This window comes from Orbicella faveolata, unplaced genomic scaffold (assembly GCF_042242905.1).
Source record: "Orbicella faveolata isolate gen_17 unplaced genomic scaffold, um_ofav_v1 contig_3, whole genome shotgun sequence".
NCBI lineage: Eukaryota > Metazoa > Cnidaria > Anthozoa > Scleractinia > Merulinidae > Orbicella > Orbicella faveolata.
The window spans coordinates 441,266-466,049 of record NW_028301558.1 but is presented as its reverse complement, the minus strand read 5'-3'; the positions used below and the strand labels follow the sequence as shown (position 1 = coordinate 466,049).

Below are 24,784 nucleotides of genomic sequence, written 5' to 3'. Positions count from 1 at the left end.
CCCAGCATACACAAGTTTGAACACATGGCCAATAATGGTGGCTACTTTGCGTTGAATGTTCTCAACTTTGTCCACAGTCGACTGACATTTAGTTGTTGATTGCACTCGAAACATGTTTTTGGTTTGCGGAAACAAACTTAAGATAATGTTTGGTTGAATTCTACTAGTGAAATGGCGTGTTTGACGAAAACTGGCCTTTTATTTTGAAATACAATAGATTTACGACAACCAATCAGCATTGGGGTTGAGCAATATGTCTCAAACAATCACCGTCATTTTGGTCTGTCTCTTCATGCGCTTCGACGTAATTTATTCCATAATAAATTAACAAAAGACCGCCAACTTTTCTTGCTTTGTGACGTCATCGTGTTCTGGCTGCCCACTTTATGTAAATGGCTGCCCTTCAAAGGGGTGCCAATAATGTGCCCCTCACTACTTAAGAAGGGAACAAGTAAGTATTGTGGGTTCACCCTTCCCTTCAGACTTTCTCTTAATTTAAGGAGCATTCATACAACACTACACATTATTTTTAGAACTACTGGGAGACAATTGGTACCCAGGCTTTTAATGTAAAACAATCTTGTTACTTTGTGTAATTATAGTGGACCAAAGGGCTCAATCAAGAAAAAACCCCTTCCTTTCTCTGAAGATCTTTCATAGCTAAATGTACATGTCCTCCAAAAATATGGCACAACACTGCAAGAACTCTACAGGCACTGACTAGCGTTATAGTGGCGCTGGGTGAATTGTGAATAGTAGACTACTTTCTAGGCTAATTGTTGAAAGAAAAACATGTTGCACAACTTTTCTCAATTTCAATTAGGTGATTTACACTCGTGCTAAATTTCCCTTCTCTCTTTGATTTCTTTAGTGTATTGAATCTTAAAGGTCAGTTCAGAATGAGTAAATCAACCTGAGCAATGCAGCTCATACAGTGTCAACAAAATGTCTTCAGCATCCATGTACAACGTAAAGAGCCCTTTTTGTCTAAACACCCAAACTTCAGCTCAGAACTAACCTAAACTAAGTATACCAGGAACTAATAATAATCTTCACATGGCACCATGACTTGTTTTGGGCAATTGATATATATCCCAGGTAAAATAACTTGCCAACCAAAAGGCTAAAGAAAGTAACAAATAAAATCAGCATCTTATTTCGATAAAGAAACCTGTTTCTAATAAACACACCCCCCCCCCCTTAGTCTCCCTTAATAACCTGTCAAAATTCAACTAGGCCATAGGACTCTAGGCCCACACATGTATGCAATGCGACCTATTTTTGAGATTCATCGGGGGTCTTAAGTCTTTGTCTTTGAGGTTTGGAGGGGGTCTTAATTAGATCTTAGTTTTTGAGACACCTGTTTATTGACTAAGCAAGCCTCCATAACTTGTAAAGCAAAACCATAAATTAACCTATACATGTTAAAATGAATATTTTCATTATGACCATGATTGTGGTGACATTTTCCCTGATCATGTCCAAATGTTTCTCTTAACATACTCAAAATATGTACATGAAAGCTGAAGTATTGTAAGTTAATTCTATAGGTCTTTTCATTCCTAGATCTGGTCAATTCACAAGTTGGTTCTTAGTAAGAATCTTTGATAATTACAATAATTATTTTTTTTAACTATAGGTCGTTCTTCCTGACATGGAGTTCTTTGTCAACCTTGGTGACTGGCCACTTGTTAAGCTCAGCACAAATCCTCTTCCAATTCTTTCCTGGTGTGGTTCAGATGATACCTTAGACATTGTCATGCCTACGTATGATCTCACAGAATCTACACTGGAGACAATGGGAAGGTATGTACATCAAAAGTCTTTTATGAAGAGGTGTCAGGAGAAAGAAAGGCAAGGAAAAAGGAGGGGAATTGAGAAGATAGTTTATCCATCTTAAGAAAGTTCTCTACTACGATTACAAACTACAGACTGTAAGGAGTTGGAAGAGATGCTTTTTATGTGTTCTTAAAGATGGTTAACCCATTGACACCTGGAGATTTTTCGCAAAAACGCATTTTTGGACATCTTGGACATTTTGAGCATGGATATCAGCTAAATATTAGCTCCAATCTACCCCAAAAGGCATTTGCAACATGATAGCATGCCTTTCTTTTCACTAGTATCGTGTTTTATAACATTTTGCTTGGGCATGTGTATAAATCAACATTTTAAGATTCTGGGCAAAATTAAGGGACCTACACATGACATTATTTTTTAACAAACTATTTGCATTCTACAACAGGAGAACACATTCTAATCCCATCATTCCTGTGGGAATGACAGGATTAGAATGAACAATCGATTTGCAGCACTTTGCATTTGTGCCATCTTGGTACGACTGGCACACATGACCTCAAAAGTGATGTGATGCCTCTCTTTGAAGGTTATAACCCACATGCTGTGCATTTCCAAGTGCTTTTTTTATTTGTTGTCCTACAAAGGAATCTTAACAGTTTTCCCCAAGATTATATTAGTGAAGTTGTGTTGTTCTAGCTAGCTAAAATGGCTAAAGATACTTATCTGAATGTTCACATTTTTTCCAAAACTTTAAATTTGTGGGTACCATACCAGTTTGTGATCTGTCAAGTCAGCAATTCATCAATTGCAAGGTTTGACTGTATAATAGCGTGAATAAATCAACAGGACTTAACTAACCTTGGGAGAGACTGCAAAGATTCCAATGTAGCACAGCAGATGACAAAAAGGAAATGGAAACGCACACCACTCAAGGAATGTCGCTGCATGCATGCTTAAGTGATGCAAGTTTACACATAAGTTAAAAATGTTCATATTTGGGAATTAAGTGTATGTACTGTATTCTTTTCTATAGTTTTACACAGTACATAACTTTACTAAATGATGCGCCATAAGTAAGTAAGTGAGTAAGTAAGTAAGTAAGTAAACTTTATTTGATAAGTAGGTTGTAGAGGGGATTTGGCAGCCGAAGGGCTGATGTGGACCTACTATACACAAAATATAAAATTTTGTTTAGTGCAATGTGACATTTGATGCCAGTAAATGACACAAAAATTAAACAATACCCCCAAAAATACACAATGCGGCAAACCCTTCAAGGCAAATGACATAAATGGGCTTTAAGTGCCTACAACCCCCAAAACAATATCGATACATTCTTGATCATAATTCCAAAAAAAATTTTGCTTTTGGTTGAAACCGCAATTTTTTATGAATTTTCAAAGTTGTGAAAAATCGCTATAATGAAAACCATTATCAAGTCAAAGAACCAGTCCAAAGGATCTGAGTCTAAGTGCATTTCGTGACGTCATACGAGGAGATCATTCGTACAACATTCACTTCCCCACTTCGAGTTGTTGTACAGTACTGTGCAAAAGTAACGAGAGGGAATTTCGACGAAAGTTGGCCTTTGTTTTCGCGAATTTTCCTTGAAACATTGCGGACTTTTTGAACGAACATTTGTACCGCCCACAAGAAAATTCAAATAAATTTCGACAATAATTATCATGGTTGATCGAAAATTCGCAAGACACAGCAAAAGTTCGAAGAAACGAACTTTCAAGCCAGGGAAATATCGAAGAACTGATGTGCAAAGGAAAGGGAAGATCATCGAACTTTTGAGGCATAAAAACAAACAACACCACATCACTTCCCGCGGGCGTGAGAAACATTTTTCGTGTCAGTGCTCATTAGTGCTCTTTCTTGTCCCGGAAGGAAGCCTTCTTGTAACACGGAAGAAAAAGTTTTTACAGCCAAAGACATGTAATTGAATGCAATTTAATGTGACAAGGATTATGATTCAATTTGACCAGATGAATGTGAATTTCGAAGCACACCTGTACATGTCAACACAAACATGAGAATTTCTTGTCAAAATTTAAGGCGGATTTAAGCCATTTTATCCCCGATCATGTTCAAAATAATAATGAGAATACTGTCATTCGCTTTGAAGATGTGAAATTTATCGAAAGAAAAACCTTCCAAGGACTGCTCTGAACATTTTTGCACACGAAACCGCCTCAGCTTACTTGCCGTCTGGTCGGCCATGATAATACTCTTCGCTTCACTGCACTCACGAGTTTTTTCATAAGTCGCTTAACAGAAGGAAAGCCTTTTTTAAAGGAGAGAAAACTATTCAAAGACCGAAACGTGTAGGTGAACATGATTTATTTTGATTGCAATTAGACTTACTTACCTGTAACTTATTGTTACTGCTGTCGAAAGAATCCAGTCACAATGTTTACACTTCCAGTTAGACTGTTTTATCCTGACTGCGTAAAAATCCACTATTCCATGAGAACATTGTTGTGCCTTGAAAATGGGAAATTTATCGAGTACTGAGTTAATTGTTCCTTTCTCTAAGAATACAAAACTCCACTCTCAAATTAAGGACTGTTTAGAACACTACGAACATTGAGAACATAGTTGGCCGTGGCAATTGTAGTAAGGAGCAGGTGGCATGTCAACACAACTTAAGATGCAAATTTATTCCTTACTGTCAAAATTCCGCAATGCCGAAAATAGATTTGTTAACTGATAAGCACTTTAAAAGGAACTAAATCAACCCTTTTCACAACTTAAGAATGACCGCGAGAAAAGGCTACCCTTCTTCATCTTAACTGTTAAAGTTGAAATAATAAAACAACCAATGTACATGTATAGAGAAAAGTATTGGATGAGAACGTTGCTGTGCCTTGAAAATTGGAAATTTATCGAGCACGGAGGTAATTGTTCCTTCCTCTAAGAAGACAAAACTCGACTCCCAAATTAAGGACGATTTAGTACACTACGAACATTGACAAAACAGTAGTGAGGAGCAAGCAACGTGTCAACACAACTCAAGATGCAAATTTATTCCTTACTGTCAAAATTCCATAATGCCAAAAACAGATTTGTTAACTGATAAGCACTTTAAAAGGAACTAAATCAACCCTTTTCATAACTTAACAATGACCGCGAGAAAAGTCTAACCTTCTCCACCTGAACTGTTAAAGTTAAAATAATGAAGCAACCAATGTATATGTGTACCAATGTACACTTGGATAACTGACTTGGAGACCTTCAAACCGTAATTGCTTGAAAATTGCGACAGGTTGAAGACTGCATTCAGTAAGAGCTTGAATTCGTTCTCATTTATAGTTGCATACCTCTCGCTCGTTTTTTTTCTCAGCATTTTGATCCTCAGGGTTGGGCATGTTTCTAAACAACAGATGAGCAGATAACGGACAGTCAAAGAATTTGCTCGTTCCTTGAGAATTTTCGGTTTAGCGAAGCACCAAGAGAAACGTGTGTTCAGCTATAATAATAATAATAATAATAATAATAATAATAAAAAAAACAAAAAAAATAGTTGGATACCTTGACCATGATTGCTTACTGAGTAATGATTGCTATGTGAAATCTTACTAAATAAAAGCAAAGTAGGTTGCCATGCTTATGCAACCATCAGTTGTCGTACGAGCCAGTCACGAGAATTTTATTGTTAGTTGAAAGCCTCACGTGAAAAGCTCGAAAATTCAAATAACCTATGTGTATACTGTGCGAACGTGTGAATGACCTTTTGAAAATTCGAATTGCTCATCGAAAATTCGCATGAAACTTCGACACGTTCAACGAAAAGTTGAGTGACTTTTCAAGCGGCCTTTCGCCAACATCACTGATATTTCGAAGATGTTAAAACAATAGCGGCATCAAAATTCGCGGACAATTCGTTCAAGTTTCGTTTCCTTCGAAAATTCACTTTTTTCGCCACTGTTCATCGAAATACATCCAAATTTGTTGAAATTCGCTCTCATTACGTAGTTACGTAGCCAGCATTTGTAATTTGATACTTTTGTTCCCTCGCCAAGTATGCAACAAGATACCTTGGCTTCCACGAAAATATAAGAAAGATGTTTCTTTCACTCACTGCTGGAGATAAATGGAGAATAAAAATTAACTGTCTGCTGAAACGTTGAAGAGGAACGATTTTGTTGTATTTAAAACGCAAATTTTCATTTCATTGATAAACAAAAACTAAGCTAATAATCAAATAGACACGTCAAGTCACAGAATAGTGTGTTCTTATTCTGTTGCCAGCTTTGGTGTTAACAATAAAACCACATCAAACTAATACACAATGAGGAATACAACTGAGGAGCGTTTCAACAAGAAGTATTAAAGGAAGAGATCTTTACTTGACCGAAATTATATCCCACATCGGTGAGTCACCTCATCGACTGATGAAATTAACTGGAGGTTTCAGTAAGTGCCACGGAGTCTAGATCTGCCACAATAATAACAAAGTTTCTTTTGCCATAAATTTACTAGTTTTATATGTAGCCAACGCAGGAAAGTTGTGGCTGAATATGAACTTTTGGCTCACTTTCATAGAAGATGAAACAAACAAGCTGCTAAGGAGAAGCAATATGTTTCCATTCTTTATTTGAACCCTGGCAAACACACAACAGACAACATTTCTTGAATCGAGCTATGGAAGAATCCAGAAGATACGACGCCACAGTAGCATTCTTTGCAACAAAAAAAGGAGAACTGACGTTACCTGAAATGTAGCCGCTATCCCCGGTCAATACGAGAGTGTGGTATCACTCATTACAAATAATAATAATAATAAAAAAAACGTGCATCTGAACTCAAGAACACAGTTTATCACACTAGCAATGCTAGAGTACATGTATCTTACATGTTGTGTTCTACCACTGGGAAAAGAACTCAACATTCACGGGTAGTCCCGTATCAAATGTATCTTTCACCTAACATACAGTGGACTTTTGACCCTAACTAACCTGCGCATGCATTTGGAACAAATTGCTTTTGTTCTTAAGAGAATAGCACCACAAGGATAGCATGAGATTTGCAAAACCACATATATATTTTTGTCATGTTATTAAAGAAAGTAACGTAAGTATGACACGTTTTGTGTAATGCACACGGGCACCATTTAGCTACCCCATCCAGCCCCACTTCCCACAAGGCTAATTGATTAATTGAAATTCATTAATTAAACAAACGTTAAAGTTTACATCTTACTGTGTAATAGTGTTAGTGCCTGACCAAACAGCAGCCCCCTAAACCATCCCAATAGTGCACTCTGCACTAAAAAGGCTGGCGTGAGCAGGAATGCCTTCATTCGAAAAGAAAAATTCTGAGCCCAGATTTAAAGGAAAGTGAAGACACTGAAAGTTTTGAAAGAAACTGTTGCATGTGTTTACAGTCCATCTCTTGGATATGGGGATAAACAATCTTTTTTATTCACTGATATGTGGACAAAAGAAAAGAAAACAGTAAATTATCTGTTTACAGAAAGAAAAGTTACAATCATTTGTACTTACTTGTCTGCTACCCATTGAATCCTTTTGAGATCTTTTATACAATATCTATTAGTTTCTGTGTTAATTATTAAATTAATTATTAATTTTCATAAATAGTCTTTTTGAAACACATTTCAGAATAAAAACTAGCAATAAAAAATGACGTTTCAATGTCCCGGAGATCATTTTCAAGTTGTAGAAAAGGCAAATGAAGTATACATATATAAGTACAAATTTGGGTGTAAAAATGTCCAATGATAAAATATGTAAATACAAGCGCTAAAATGTAAGTGTTGAAGTTATAAAATACCATAAAAAACTAATAAGTAACTTTGCATGGATTGAATCTGACTGTTTGTTCAAAGTTGGCTTAAGCTCCTTCATAAAGAGCATTTTGTAGATCAGGCAGGTGCTTTTACTGTGGCTCTTTCTCAAGATCTTAGAATCACGATATAATTGTGTCACTTGGGACTGTTCCATGTTGCTCTTTAATGTGATTCCCGATTGAAGACAATCCTTTGTGTTCCTCAGCGTACTGATAGAGGTGTTGGCCGTATACTTGACATAGTTTGCATCACACAAACCACACTTGTAGTAGTAAACAACGTGTTGTCTTTCCTTTTCTTTCTTTTCCTTCATTTACGTTACGCTGGGTACTGAAGTCAGAGAATGTCTGTCTGAGACGATCACATTCCAGGTGGAGCAGTTGCCAGGTAGATGACACTTTAAAGGCATGATCCAGCATTGTTTTTAGCAATGACTTCTTGTATCTAACATCGACGTGGCTCTTGTAATGTAGTAATAATCCATGTCAGTTGGTTTTCTGTACGCCCTTGTCTCCAGGTGACCATTGCATTTCCTGATCTCCATTCCCAGGAAAGGAAGTTTAACGTGTTCGCCAAGTTCCATGGTGAAGCTGACAGATGGATGGCTCTCATTTAGGGAGGAAAGGAATACTTTAGCTGTTTCACTGTCAGGCATCATGTTCAATGTGTCATCCACATAGTGTTTGTAGAACTCGGGTTCTAACTCGGGAACCCGTAAAAATGAAACCGATATTCACCCCGTCTATACAAGCCACAAGATCAGACGAGAGATCAAACCAAAAGAAAAGAAGCTGCCTATCATTAACCAGCAACACGTTGTTTACTAGTACAAGTGTGGTTTGTGGGATGTAAACTATGTTGGGTATACGTGTGGACACCTCTATCAGCACATTGAGGAACACAAAGGATTGTCTTCAATCAGGAATCACGTTAAAGAGCAACATGGAACAGTCCCAAGTGATGTATATCGTGATTTTAAGATCTTGAGAAAGTACCAATAAATTTATTGAAAGTAAGTTTGACTGCCTGACCTACGAAATGCTCTTTATAAAGGAGCTTAAGCCAACTTTGAATAAACAGCCAGGTTCAATCCATGCAAACTGAAAGTAATTTATATAGTTATTTATAGTATTTTATTATTTTAACACTTATATTTTAGTACTTGTATTACATATTTTATTGTTGGATGTTATCACACAGTAATTTGTACTTGTATATGTATATTTCATTCGCTTTTTGTACATCTTGAGAATGATCTCAGGGAGATCAAAACGTCGTTTTACAACACTAGTTTTTATTCTGAAATTATTAATTCAACAAACAAATAATTAGTGAAAAGTGGGCGCAATCAGGACTTCCAGGCAAAAAAGGTGGGATGGTGGGATTAACAGGAAGAAATGAGTGGAAAAGCAGGATCTGGGACCCTCAGTTCTGTTGCAAAGCAAGCAGGAAGCGGAAGAAAATGAAAGAAATGTAGGGGAAAACACGAGACATAGTTGCATGCTCTACTGCTTCCTAAGTGCTTTACAGCAGAACAGAGCACAGTCGACTGGCTTCTTTATTTGTTTTATGGAAAACAAATACTTATTTCCCCACGCATTTGATGAATTTTCAAACCAAACTTAACTTAAGGTGGCTCAAAGCAGTTTTCTGTTTTTTTGAAATTTATAGAACTAGGTACAATTTTTCAGGCTTGGAACTGTTCTGTTTTGAATGGCTGTGCTATTCTTTTAAGGTAACTTTCCACTGTTCCTTTTATTGTGTTTAAGTCATAAAGATAGCACTGTCCTGATGTGAAGTTTATATGAAATAATTCATATATGAACTGCGGTTGTAGATGAAAGTGAAGAATGATCATCGCAGTTAATTTTCCAATTTAAGCAATTGGAAAGAAGAAGCCTGAAAAAATCAGGGCTTCAACGGGATTTGAACCCGTGACCTCCGCAATACCGGTGCGATGCTCTACCAACTGAGCTATGAAGCCACACATTGGGAGCGAGGTCAATTAGTTGAGTTCATATCTTCCCGTGAGGAGTGAAATGATGTGAAGTTTATATGAAGTAATTCATATATGAACTGCGGTTGTAGATGAAAGTGAAGAATGATCATCGCAGTTAATTTTCCAATTTAAGCAATTGGAAAGAAGAAGCCAGAAAAAATCAGGGCTTCAACGGGATTCGAACCCGTGACCTCTACGATACCAGTGCGATGCTCTACCAACTGAGCTATGAAGCCACACATTGGGAGCGAGGTCAATTAGTTGAGTTCATATCTTCCCGTGAGAAGTGAAATGATGTGAAGTTTATATGAAATAATTCATATATGAACTGCGGTTGTAGATGAAAGTGAAGAATGATCATCGCAGTTAATTTTCCAATTTAAGCAATTGGAAAGAAGAAGCCTGAAAAAATCAGGGCTTTAATGTGATTCGAACCCGTGACCTCCGCGATACCGGTGCGATGCTCTACCAACTGAGCTATGAAGCCACACATTAGGAGCGAGGTCAATTAGTTGAGTTCATATCTTCCCGTGAGGAGTGAAATGATGTGAAGTTTATATGAAATAATTCATATATCAACTGCGGTTGTAGATGAAAGTGAAGAATGATCATCACAGTTAATTTTCCAATTCAAGCAATTGGAAAGAAGAAGCCTGAAAAAATCAGGGCTTCAACGGGATTCAAACCCTTGACCTCTGTGATACCAGTGCGATGCTCTACCAACTGAGCTATGAAGCCACACATTAGGAGTGAGGTCAATTAGTTGAGTTCATATCTTCCTGTGAGGAGTGAAATGATGTGAAGTTTATATGAAATAATTCATATATGAACTGCGGTTGTAGATGAGAGTGAAGAATGATTTTTTCAGGCTTCTTCTTTCCAATTGCTTGAATTGGAAAATTAACTGCGATGATCATTCTTCACTTTCATCTACAACCGCAGTTCATATATGAATTATTTCATATAAACTTCACATCATTTCACTCCTCATGGGAAGATATGAACTCAACTAATTGACCTCACTCCGAGTGTGTGGCTTCATAGCTCAGTTGGTAGAGCATCGCACCGGTATCGCGGAGGTCACGGGTTCGAATCCCGTTGAAGTTCATATATGAATTATTTCATATAAACTTCACATCATTTCACTCCTCACAGGAAGATATGAACTCAACTAATTGACCTCGCTCCTAATGTGTGGCTTCATAGCTCAGTTGGTAGAGCATCGCACTGGTATCACAGAGGTCAAGGGTTTGAATCCCGTTGAAGCCCTGATTTTTTCAGGCTTCTTCTTTCCAATTGCTTAAATTGGAAAATTAACTGCGATGATCATTCTTCACTTTCATAGCACTGTCCTGTTACATAGCAACAAACTTGACCCACTTTGACCATCAATTGCATGTATCTTAAAAATTAAGCGGGTGACCCCATAATTATTTTTTTGATAAGTCTTTTTTTACACACAGAAGAAAGAGGGAAAATTAGAAAAAATTCTGCGGAGTAGATTTTGCTTAAATTAAAAAATGGAAATTCCCAATTTGGAAAAACACCACTCTGCAGTTTTTTACAATTTTGCACATTCTGCTCTTGCTGTTGAATAACTTTCTGCACTAAAAAAGTAGGGTCACCAGATCCGTTTTTGAGATATTAGCTTCGTAAATAAGGAATTTTTTGGGGTGCGTTCTATGTGCAAATTAAAATCTCAGCTTGGCAAGATTGTACTTTGTACACACATAAAGGCAGTCTGCTGCTCAGTGAAGCCTGCAATTCCACGCAAATACCCGCAAATAGTGTTTTCTTTTTTGCTGTTGTCGTTAGCAGCATAAGCGGTAGAAGAAGAGTACCATAAATACCCGAAGGTGAGACTGGCCTTATAAACAGAATGAAGAAAACTCGAAGAGTAGTTTTTTCCTGCTGTTTTTTTAGATTGATAGCCGGTGCGATTGATCGCAACATCAACATCACAATGTTCATTTACATTCCAGCACAGCAGTTTTAAAGAATGTTTTTTCATTTGAAATTGCCTGAAGGATGAATGTTTTCGAAGGTAAAAATAAGCGATATCGCAAACAGCTAAATTTGGTGGTTTTACAAAGTGGGCCTTGCGCCGTCATGTTTGTTGTGAGTTTTGCAAACTTCAAATCCTGCACGTTATCTCCGACACCTTGGGTGATCATGTGATGCCTCACTCTGAAGTGCGCGTCAGAGCCCAGGCTTCTCACGGAAATATTACTGTTTTGAGCCACCTTAACTATGTTCCAAACAAGGACAAGTGGCGTCAGCGTGAATCTGCTCTCTGATAAAGCACACTAAAATAAGCCAATCATAATTTTTGTTAGAATTGCTCAAATAATTTGGTTGGCTAATGAGACAACAGCTGTCAATCACAAACTGGACTTCAGCTAAGCTTTCAGTTTTGAGTGGCTTAGGCGAGTGGCTTTCAAGAGAAGAACGTTTGCTTCAAAATATGGATCTAAAAGTTTCTTAGTCCAGAGGAATCTGGCCTCATGGCTCATGAACATGTCCACTTTTCCAATGGAAATTATGAAACAAAGAGCTCAAAACTTATGGATGATAATGTAAAATGTTGAGTTGTATTTGAAAGGAGCTACAGTTAGTTAAGCTTACAGCTTGCAGCAAGATTGCCCAAACTAGCATCAAAGTTGGAAAGACTAGACTGCTCCCACTGGTTCTACTCTGAGTACAGGGGAGAATATCAGTGCAAACTTTCAACTGATCACTCGTCAAGTGAGCGTTGATATGAAATTGTTGAGGTTTACTTTGCTGAGATGACAAGAGATCACCAATGCATGTAAGTGGCATTTGAGCATTTTTAAAAAAATTAAATGAAAACTTCTCTTCATAAACAGAGACAGCTCAATTGGTGTTTTCTGTCGTTGGCCTGTCAGCCTTCTTAGCAAATATAATGTATTTTATCGAAGCATTTATTTGAATCTAGCAAAACTTGTTATTTTAGTACAGTTTTAACACTACTGTTGCTAACAATAGTCACCATGCAGCCGTATTTAGTGTAGACAAATGGCTTGTTTCCACTGCATTTATCTGAGTTGTAAGGAATGTTTAATTTGGGGCAACTTGGTCAAAGTTTCGAAGCAAAAATTTGAAAACCAGCTTACTGTCATAAGTCCGTGCTCTGTTCTCTGATAAAGCATGCTGTTTCAGCCAATCAGAGTGCATGTTATATGAAAACTTTGGTATAATTAAATAAAGAAGCCTAAGCCGTGTATTACACTGTGATAAAACACGACGGGCATTTGAGAACATGAGGGAAATGAAGAAAACATGAGCCACAGGCAAGTGTTTTCTCCATTTCCCGAGGTTTTTGATCAATCAGAGCATACACAGAGTCCTTTCTATATTATAAAAATTGGTCCACTGTGCGTACATGTGTGGCTTACAAGTTATACTTTTAATTAGGACAAAACTGAATTATCATGAAAAACAATGAAAGACACTACTAAAATTTTCAACTTCAAAGGTCAGTGATCGATAGTAGAAGATGAAAATATGAGGTATTTTAGAGAATAGGGTGCTATTACAGAGAATCACAAAGTGTGCTCGTGTGAGGCTTCCAACTATTTTTATCATACTAAAACTTACGATATGGTAAATGAGATGCTGCTGTTTTGTAAATGTATTTGCTAATTTGCGAATAATTGAAACTTATTGCTTCAGCTTATAACTAAAAAGATGAATAGGCCTTGATGAATATATCCCAAACCAAACTTTAAAAAAAACAACCAAGAAATATGAATTTTTCTTAAGGGTTTAGCACACTATTTGTAAAAGTCAGCAAAATCAGCAAAAGATTACCTGATTTGTTGTATTATACATTCATTGTATTATTTCCTGCTGCAAAGCAAGCCCTCTAAAATGTAGGCAATCAGTTAATTGGGGAGCATTTGCCATTTTTTGTGCTAGCTGATGAGATGAGATATTTGTTACTGGAGTGTAGGTATCTTAAGTTTCAATCAATCAATCAATCAAGCAGTCAATCATTCAATCAATCAGTCAATCATTTAATCAATAACATTTTAGCTTCATTTATACCACAAAGTACAAGCTCACACCATGTCAAAGCATAACCACAATAGCTCTAAATTGAGTGGATTCTCAAGAAAGCCTAAATCTTTTTATGAAGCCCGCAAATAATTAACAGTTACTCCATGAGTGCAGGTTGGATATGAGACAATGGATAGCCAACGAGGCATGTAGCATTGAGTTGACTATAATCATTTCATATCCAACAAGTATGTCCATCTGTCTTCTCATTGGCTAAAAGCCTACAGTTAATTCTGGGAAACAGTGCAACCTACAGATTATTCACTAATCTGCTAACAGATTAGTGAATAATCCATAGGTAAGTGTTATCAGCCGAAGCCTTTGGCTTCGGCTGATAACACTTACCTTGATTATTCCGGATATCACAAAAACCTCATCCAATAATTGCTTATAATTAAATAATACATATAAACTTACCATAATTATTTGTAGAGTATTGCATAATTCCTGAATGAAATACTAGTATTATGGCTATCAAGCCAATGAAAACTCAAACTGTATTATGCAATGATCCAGTTTTAAATAAAACTGATTGTATATACATTGTATGGCTTAACAAATTTAAATAAGACAAATCCATACCTCACATTAATGTACATGTATGGTCAACAATGTTAATTTAAAAAAATAGCAAAGAAATCATTGTCTAAATCTCCTAATATAACAAGCTTACTTTTTGAACAATGTGATTATAATCTCTAAGTACAGTAAGCAAATGCAAATCAACTCTAATATGGTAATTTATTTCACTTTTGAATATCTTATTTTTACAAAGAGAAAAGGTCACAGTTCATATTCAAAATGAGGCAAAGAAGCGTACTTACTCAAAAGGGTAAAAATATATGCTGCAAATTGATGGCTTTACAGTCTACTGATTGATGAATGACCTCTTCTGTGACTTACATTTTTTAATAAGTAATTCCACTAATTCCATCCAAATGTAAAGCGACGAAATATGTTACCCTCTTGTTTCCGAAAGTCTAGAGAAGGAATCTGTGATTTATATTTATTGTTTTCAAACTCAAGCGGTACTGTCTTTGAATTTGTGGTCACCGATGGAGACATTTTAAACTTTGACGGTTCAAAGCAATGAATGTTGGCTCTTAAAAGTACCACGGCTCCTGCAGTACCTGCACTGGACACATGCCAAGTCTGTCCTAGCTTTCACGAGGAACTTTACTCTGGATGTCTCGATTTGTCAACTTGCATGAACACCTAAAAGTGAAACAACAATTGCAAACAAGTTTCGTTATTTGTACTTAATTACGAAACTAGATTTTTGACATGTAAAAGAAAATTAATGATAAGATGCAGAACTCAAGACTAAGCTCAAAATGAAAAACGACTTACCTTTAAAACTATAAGCAGGGGAAACTAGAGCCCATGCTTACAACCGAAATCGCCGACTCAGACTAGTGCACCATGGGATACAAGACCACATGACTGGCTCTAGTACTCTTGTAGACAAACAAATAAATAAGTAAATAAATCAGATCATGACATAGTGTGGCTACACACTTCGTGTAAGCCACGCAATAATTGATAATGATTGATTCATCGATTGTTATTGATTGTTATCGGATTTTATTTTTGTCCTTATACAAGTTACACTGATAAAAAGTTTGACAAAATTTGTCTGTAATTTGTCTAATTATCATAGCCTACATACAGTATTATGCAAAAGTAAAGATGACGAAAAGACGTCGAACTTTCGAAAGATGTTTTGTTGGGTTTCAAGTGAAAAAATCACAATCTTTCTCGAAAATTCAAGATAGCGAAATTCAAAGTAGCAAATTTTCAAAGCAAACAAATGAAAATTTGAAATCGGGTAATTCGAAGCAGCGAATTTTGGTGACATGAACCACAATGAATGACATCGCCGAACAAGCGTATGTAAATAAACTATCGAAAATAGATTCAATGATCCGTCAGTTTATTCGGCTATTTCCAACGAAAAAAAAGCGATTGCATCACACAACGAAAAAAAGCGATTACCTCACAAGTAATTCCTTAAACACAGACTCATAAACCTTGTTTTAGCAACTTTGATTTTCAAGCCCATGTATTGATCGGTAAAACTGGGCGGCAATTCCACAAGGAGATCAAGTCTGTTGACGTGACAATGTTTACAGAAACCCACTTTCCCAAAACAAACAGCGTAGAAATGAGACAGAACTTTTGCAGACAAAATTTTTATTTTATGAAACATTACATTTTGTTTTGGAACCAAAACTCAAAAGCTCTCAAATGTCTTTTGGGTGTTTTTAGCCCGAGCAGTGCCTGTCTCGATCAGTTCCAGAGTTGACTGGTACAAAACGGTCTTCAGACGTCTTATTTTGTAAACTGAATCCTTACCAGGTTTAAAGGCAGTAAGCTTATTTTAAACATTTTCTGCTTCCATATCGACCTTAAGCATCGACCTAGTGGTTCGTATTTATGCCCAGGCATGTGCCACGTCACTTGAATGCCATGTCAATGGATGTGGACAAACTTGGAAAACTTACGAGCCCACAGTGGTTCGGCCTTCGTTATAGATGTTGCCTTCGTAGCTACGTCATGTAAAGGGAAAGTGAGGCATTCGCAAGGAAAGAATACTTTTTACACACGCTGAAGCCAGAGTAAGTTGTTTGTTTTGCTCTCTGCCTGGGAAAAAGTAGACTTGCCACAAGGCAACCTTGTGAGTTTTAGGGTAGAATAGCGAAGGAGTTGTGAGGTTTTTAGGCCGCATAGTGGCCGTGCAAGGGTCGCTAAGTGGCCAAGTGAGTGACGATCATCTCTCATCTGGCGGGTTATGAATAAACAAGACGAGGAAGCCTAGGCAAAAGGCTTAGAGTCTAGGTAAAAGGCTGAGAAAAATGTAGGAAGATCGACACACACAGGTTTGGGAGAAAGGGGGTTGGGGGTTATAACGATTTCTACTAGTAAGACAATGTAATAGGCTTTCCTCAATTAAAACAATAGTAAATAAAGCAGTTTTCAATTGACTGTCGAAATTAAGTAATCAGGCAATTACTTTGGTTTTAGTTTTGTTATTACTGCAATTCAAGATTCGCCGAGTAGTCAACCACAAAAGAGTTTCAACGGGAATGATTGTGTAATGCATGTTGGCACTATCGAACACTAGCGGTTGCTATGGTAATACAAAAACAAGTTCGCGTGGAGTCTGGGTTACGAAAACATGGCGTGGGTCGGCGAGTGGCTTTTGTGGCCTCCAAACGTGAGCCAAGAAACGACCAAAGAATAATTACGCAGATGCGAAGCAATCTGCGTTAGAAATTAGGACAATTTGTTTTCCTTTCTTCATGGTAGTTGCAAATTGTAACAAAAGTTGTTATTGGCTACAGATAATGACACTAGCCAATGGTAGCTCCTGTTGTTTTTTTATCCACTTTATGTGAGATTGCCCCCTGTATAAAAAATATTATTATCATTACTATTATTATTATTATTATTATTATTAAAATAATAACAAGAACTTTATTGAAATCTCCTTAGAAAACCTATTTACAAATCTTCACACATTCCACTATAATAATAAAAATAATGATAACAATAATAATAACTTTTTCAAAATTTTAGTGTCATTATGTATTTATTTAAACTTTCAATTTGATCTTCACGCGGATGTCTGTTAAACCTGTAATTATTATTATTATTATTATTATTATCCGGATTCAAGGTTGATTTTGTCGTAACATGGAAGGCTTCATGCGGTAAGCCCTGAGACGGCTTCATGAGATACACAAACCCTGAACTTGTCGCAAAATGTGAGCAAATGTTACGCGTGACAAGTTGTGAGTTTGATGAACAAGCAGCAAAGCCAAAATTTGTGGCTCAAAGTAGACCCGCTCTCTAGTATTCACAACAACAAAGTTGATCACGCGAGGTGAAAAACCTGAAACATCAGCCAAGTTAAGAGTTTTTGTATCGAACATATCATCGCCGCCTTTAAAGTGGCAATATGCGAGATACGGGTTTTTGTTTCTCATATTTAGCCACCTTTAGAAGACAGCGCAACATATTCATTTTTTTGTAGTGCATGCTAGGTGGACTGCATGTGTTGAAAGAAAATTTGAAAGTATATATTTAATAAAGAACCTAATTGAAATAACCTCTTGTTTAGTTATTATAAACTTGGATTTCACTGTTTTGAGCTTAATTTATTTTTGCATTTCTTTGATTTGAAAGATTCAAACCTGAACAAGTGTTTTGAATGCTTGAGGAAGGACTTATTGTTTACCCTGCAACTTACTTAATCTGACCAAATGTCTCAAATGTATGTTGTTTACACTTTCAGATCAGACAGCAGTGTCTTAAGAAACTAGCATTCATTTTTAAGAACGAGCAAAGCCATACATAGCAAGCCGAATGAGAACTGTATGGGTCATAGAAAACATGGAGTAATATTCGCAAAAACTGTTCAGAATAATAGAAAACAATATATTGATTCGAGAGCATCCATGTGGTCTAACTCGGTTCAGGTGACACATATGGAAATAGCGTTCAGAAATTACTAGCATTTTGATTTCTTTTCTCACTTAGAAAGAGCATGTTTGTTTGCTCGAGGTCGTTTTATCTATTTCTGAACGAAAAGGTGTTTTTTCTCCAGTATAAGTGCTGTATTAAAACGAGATTTTTAAGGTGTTCAGCCTAAGAATTTGCTGGCTTTACGGTAATTGTTTGGTTACAACTCTCAGAATATGTTTACATTACCTATTAACCCGTTAGGGGAAATCTCTGAATTTTTCTCATGTGACTCCTATCAAGCCAAGATCACACAGGTCATCAGAAGCTTTTTTTTATGTGAGAAATTCCCTTCACTCTTGTATTTACTTGTCTTTTTTGCTGATATTTTAAGATCGTGTGACTGCAAGTTTGTTTTTAACTTCTGAGCATGTGCAAGGTGCCACAGAAGAATCGTAAATGTCATTGTAGCATAATGGAAAAGGGAACTGTCACAAAAGCCAAATCTTTGTTTGTGGGGGGCTTGGAAATTTCCCCCAAAACATCTTTGCACAGAAAACATGCCCAGACTTTTTGCACAAAAATTCAATGGCCCGAGGTCCGTGATTGATAAGCCCACCTTCGTAGAGAGGGGGGAGGATAACAACAACTAAGGTTTTCTCTTTCCTTCAGAAAAGAAAACATTTACAATTTTCACTTAATTTCATTACTGGGCCTCACTCTTCGCACAGAAACCAACAGTGATCACTGCAAACTTAAAAAAAAACATTTGCGTTAAGGCCTCTAGGCCTCTAGGCCTGTTGTTGTGTAAGAGCTGCGTTGCTTATAACATAACCTGAACAGTAAAGGAAACCTTTGAAGTATATCCAGGTAAGTCTTATAGAACGGTTACGTAAACAGACAAGCTTACCCATTGTGAGATGAGAGCAGAAAAGAATCATCACGGCAAATTTGAACTTGACAAATTGTCGTCCACAAAATGCTTGGGAATGTTTGAGCAGAGCTAATAAAGAGCGAAATTTTGTTCAGATGTTCAAAGTAATTTATCAAACAGAGCGATTTTTCACTTGAAAATTCAAAGTCAATTTTTGTTCCAAGTGCATTGTCGTTTGAAAATTCACGTAGTTGGAAACAATAGGCGTTGCGAATTATCATGACTTTTCATAAAAAATTCCCTTCAATCGAAAATTCAATATTTTTTCGTTGAAAAGCCAAGAAAAGCCACAAATTTTGGCGGAATACGTGTGCATTACTTTTGCACAATACTGTACATGTACCTTTTACAATCATCAAAAAAAAAGAAGTGTGACATTCTTGTGTTGCTTTCTATTGTTTTGTTCCCTATACAAATCATGATATCCCTACTGGACAAATAATTTACATTTTCACACGTGCACTTATACAAATTTAAGAGCTACGGTTTCATTATTTTAAAATAGCTTGCAAATCCGTTCAAGTAAATTGTGCACCACGTACGTATCCAGGATCTGTTCTGTTACTACTTTATCATTCTGGTGGGATTTCTGTAAGTCGTGTTTGTTATGGGTTTCTTTATTATTTGTGTAGCTTTCTTCATTATTGTTGTATTCATTTTCTATATGCTTGAAATTTTTGTACTCAAACTCATATTCGTGTAAACAAATAAAGTTGTACGATGTTTGAAGTTCAGTCCCAGTTTGATTTCCACACCATTAGTACTATAGGGAAACAGTGATAACAACTAGAACAGAAACAACTAACGAAAGCATTTTGGGCTTGACATTTTTCTTTGCTGGTTTAAAACACCGGAAGAAGCTCAAGCTAGAGTAGCAGTGTACAACGATCCAGTCTCATCGTAGCATCAATCTGCATTGAGATGAAGGAAAATAAACAACAGAGTCAGTGTTCTGTGTTTTCAATTATTTGCATTAGGAAACAAATGCAATAATAGATCTCGGAGAAGGCCAGAAGAAAATATAATCTAGTAGCATAGCAGTAATCTTTGCTGCCATAAATATTGACCAGGGGCAATAAGTGAAAAAGAAGTAGTTTTCAGGATGCAGTTGATAGTGCAACGGATGAATGGACATGCCAAGATTCTTGTTTAGACCCCAGAAGACCTGGAGAAGAGATCACTCCACCTGGACTTTGATTCCTTAGCTTGAAATCGACATGTCATCTCAATAAAAATGCTGAAGATGAATGCCTGTCTCGTGTTGTTCCAAATATTATTTAATTACACAATAACAAAGTCATTGATAACAATTGATATTCCTGAAGATCAATTTTTGCCAATCGATAGCAATCAATAAAAGAAATTTTTCTGAATTTGATTGTTATTGATTGCAGATATCAATCGATAGGAATCAGAGATTGATATCGATTAAATTGATTGATTTCCAATATCGATTTTTATCAATTGATTGCGCCTGGAAGTTAAGGGCTTTGGTTCATTTGGGTTGCAGAATTTTGGTAGAATTCAAGGTAATTTATCTTGTTGATTCCTACTATTACCTTTGTTTGAATGTATTAAGTGGCTCTGGTGACCACTGTTGATTTGAGTCAGAGTTTCAAATCTTCTCAGTCTGATTAAAAGTACTATGTGAACGAACGACTCGATTCACAGCACTTTGCATTTGTGTTTAGTTTACTGATCTGAACAAATGGCCACTGCAAAAATTAATATGTGCAAAGACTTTCGTCGGCAAATTTCCATGCAAATAGTTATCCCAAGTCGGGCTATTCTGAAATTCTTTCTACAAATCTTTGAAGTGATTCTGGTTTATTTAGTTCAGCTCTGGATTCCCTGTGGTACAAGGAGATCTGTTAGATCTTATAACCACGCTTTTAAAATTTAACTGTTTGCTTAGCAGTACAGTCGCAACGCAGTGCACATTCCAAAGCAGTCCTTGATGATTCTTTTGTTACTGTAGACATCACATCACTTGATCAACAGAAACTCTATTATTGCACCATCAGTTGTAGCCGTTGTGAAATCTCTGATGGCGTAATGGTCTTAATCTGGAACTTTCTTCAGGATATGTATGGGCATGAATGATATGAACGATACGATAATAACACTATTAACAACAGCTTCCTTTCTTAAAAGTCATGATTAAATTTAATTAGTGTTTTCAACGAGTAAAGGGCTAGCAAAGTAGTCACGAGTCACATAATTCAAGACTTCCATCATCCACGGCTACCTTTAGTACAGTGGTTATTTCCCTACCAATGACGTAATCCTTGCACGTTCTGACACGTTCTTTGCTTGGCTTGCAAATATTTAATTTTCCTTCTGATCACGGAACTCACTGCAATGAAACAGCCAAAGAATTTACTTCACTTGCCTAAAACTGCAAGAAATACTTACAAAATTGCAAATAAATTAATGACCGTCGCTTCTGCCGAAATAAACTTGCAAAGTAAACACGATCTTATTTGTCACATAGTGAAAGTGACAGCTGCAATGTCAGCACATTCCATGGCTGACGTAATACCTTTTTTAGCATATTTATTATTTCCCTTCAAATCCAACACTGATCAAAAAAAAAAGAAAATATATTTTACCCACAGTAAAGAAAACAATATCCATAACATTGTCCTTGTATTGAAACTAAAGAATGATCATCGCAGTAAATTTTCCAACTTAAGCAATTGGAAAGAAGAAGCCTGGAAGAAATCAGGGCTTCAACGGGATTCCAACCCGTGACCTCCGCAATACCAGTGCGCTGCTCTACCAACTGAGCTATGAAGCCACACATTGGGAGTGAGGTCAATCAATTGCGTTCATATATTCCCGTGAGGAGTGAAATGATGTGAGGTATATATGACATAATTCATATTTGAACTGCGGTTGTAGATGAAAGTGAATATATCAATAGTGTAGAAAGTTGGAAGATAAACATGCAACACATCTAAACAACCTATATGTTTAAGACCACCAAGAAAAGGTTATTTCATTGACATATTATGGAAATTCATTACTGCTCTTCAATATCCACTACTCTTCTCTTCAGTTCAAAACTGGCACCAGTATCCTTTAAATATAGAAAAACCGTAGCCAGGAGAAAACATATTAAAAATTTATAAAAATTGTTCACTGACTATATATACTATCGACTTAAAAAAATTCTCAAGTGATTCACAAGGGTTCTTTCCGCATTTGCAAGACACTAGAACCATGGCACACTGCTTCAATAAATCTTGCAAATACATGTAACAATTCAAGGCCACTCCCTAATCAATAGTCTATTCTTTTCAAAAAGAACAATTAGTTTATTGAACAATTAGTTTATTTCCATTAATTTTTATTGTATTCTTTTTATAGTCCACCTATTTTTTATATACATTTGTAATTGTCAGTTTTTCCATTTTTATCCATTGAAGGTTGTAGTCTGAAAGCCGAAAGCTAGGAAGTTTTAACTCTGTGTAGTCAGTGAACATTTTTTACAAATTTTTTCCAATATCCCTGTTTGATGTCATTAACCCCAGTCTCCATTGCCCTCAGTCGTGTGCTAAATAATTCTGACTTCGTGGTTTTAAACAAAGACAAAGATTGTTGGGGGGAGCTTATGGGCTCTGAAAGTATTCACCCCTGTCAAGGGTATGCTTTTGAAACAGTCCGCAGTATAGGAATCAGGATTTTGGTAAACAATTGGGGATATAGATATAAAAATAATTGGGAGTTTCTGATTTTTTATTAACTTGATTAAATAACCAAATTTATAGTATGGAATATTGGCAGGGAAAGTATCTCTAATTCCAACCAACAATCAGATGTCCAAATATCAGCTGAATATCATATCCTCTGCTATAACCCAAAAAGTTCATTTTCCCAGCAACACACCCCATCAGCAAATTGTTAGAGTACCTTCCCTTCAATTCCTCCCCTCTAATATCAAACACACTTCACTAATCTCTGATTACTTCTACTTTTAGCCTTCATCAATGGCAATATGTTGTGGGTTTTGACTTTCTAAAATCATGTTAATGAAGTGCCCATTGTACCGGTTCAATTTCAGAGTTTCCTTGGATATGCTTTCTGTCCAGGCCAGCAGAAGTCCAATGTGGTCTGACAAGATTACCAAAGCATTTTGGCGTGGGCGTGACAGTCGAGAAGAACGGCTCAAGCTTGTTATGATGGCAAAAAAAAATCCAGACCTATTTGATGCTGCACTTACAAACTTCTTTTTCTTCAAGCATGATGATATCAAATATGGTCCCAAAGTCAAGCATGTGTCATTCTTTGATTTCTTCAAGGTGAGCTGTAATAATTTTTGTTAACAACATGTATGTTTTTGTTTGCCACCCTTAAACAGTGGCATTGTGGTGAACTTCTCCACTACGTGAAAATCACAAGCCCAACAGGGATTTACACATAATGACTCCTATAGGAGCCATCAATTTCATAACAGTCACTGACCAATAAAGAACAAATGCAAAATATGTACACGAATGCAAGAATGCTCACACTCCTTAATCCCTGCCTTCTTATACGCTACAGAGATTAAGTTCGGAAAATAGCGCAGTCATTCTTTGTTTGTTTGTTGTTTGTTTCAAAAACAGACATAGTGATGTACTTTTCTTTCTTCCCTAAGTCTCTCACGCATTATAGTTCACCACTAATTTTTCTCCAATCCTTTTTGGTTTAAATTGATCACAAGACGCGATAGTGTTCATCCACAGAGAGACACTATCTGCCCATAGTGCCCATTTGAGGAGAATACCCAGATGGATAGTACTCGTCTGTGAACATTTTTCTGCAAACCAGCAGGCTTATAGAAAATAAACAATTAAAATTGTATTAAGTGGGTTTTTGTCTATTTCTTTTTCAAATTTTACGTTTGGCTTTCATGGCTTTCACAAACTCTATGGCTTTACCAATATCACACATTTGATTTCTACACTACTAATATACTGAAGGAAAGTAAAATATACGGTTGTACTAACGCACTAGAGGAAAGTAAATATACATCATACTAACAAACTGAAGGAAAGTAAAATATGCTGTGGTGCTAATGTTCTGAAGGAAAGTAAAATATCTGGTTATACATATTATTACAATATTATTACTATTGTATACGCATTGCATATCTAGAGTGTTGTGTGCATGACAGACGCCTCCTTCGACGCCGACGCCTCCTTTGTGAAAAATCCACTGTTCCTCTCAATTCCTTGTTAGATATTCCTCGCTCCATGGAGTCAGCCAATTTTCAGGCGGTGAACATTGAAAATGCCTTGTCCCAGGAACACTCGGAATTTGCTCACCAACTATCAACACCAACCCTCAGCGAAGAAGAATAAGTGAATTTTACTTCAGACAAACAGCAACAATGTACACATTGCGGTAACCAGCCCGACCACCAGCCACGAACCCCCAGATGCCCTGCTTTTTGTAAGACATGTTCCCACTGTGGAACCCTACACCATTTTGGATGTGTGTGTATGAAAAGAACCATAAATCCAGGTCACCCAAATGGCAAACAGGCAGGGCTACCCAAGGCTCGATATGCTTGTTACTCTTCGGATGAGGATGAAAGTCATGAGGCATTTCAACTCAACCTTAGCCAAGAAAAGTCAGATATCACAGTTACCATCAAAGGCACCCCAGTCAACGTTTGCATTGATTCTGGTGCCACAGCAAACAA

General features: G+C 36.7%; 1 protein-coding gene and 1 non-coding gene across 4 annotated transcripts in view; one reads left to right on the top strand and one right to left on the bottom strand.

Annotated features, from left to right (window-relative positions):
• LOC110064641 (protein O-glucosyltransferase 2-like) overlaps positions 1-24,784 on the top strand; it is a 174,469-nt gene that overhangs the window by 49,763 nt on the left and 99,922 nt on the right. For all 3 annotated transcript variants that reach the window (XM_089297898.1, XM_089297897.1, XM_089297896.1), the window contains exons 5-6: positions 1,640-1,806; positions 23,159-23,396. In XM_089297898.1, coding sequence (XP_089154024.1) covers positions 1,640-1,806; positions 23,159-23,396 — 405 coding nt within the window. The remainder of the gene's footprint in view (positions 1-1,639; positions 1,807-23,158; positions 23,397-24,784) is intronic.
• Positions 9,527-9,599, bottom strand: Trnat-ggu (transfer RNA threonine (anticodon GGU)). The gene has a single exon. It is a non-coding gene; the product is annotated as a tRNA-Thr (tRNA).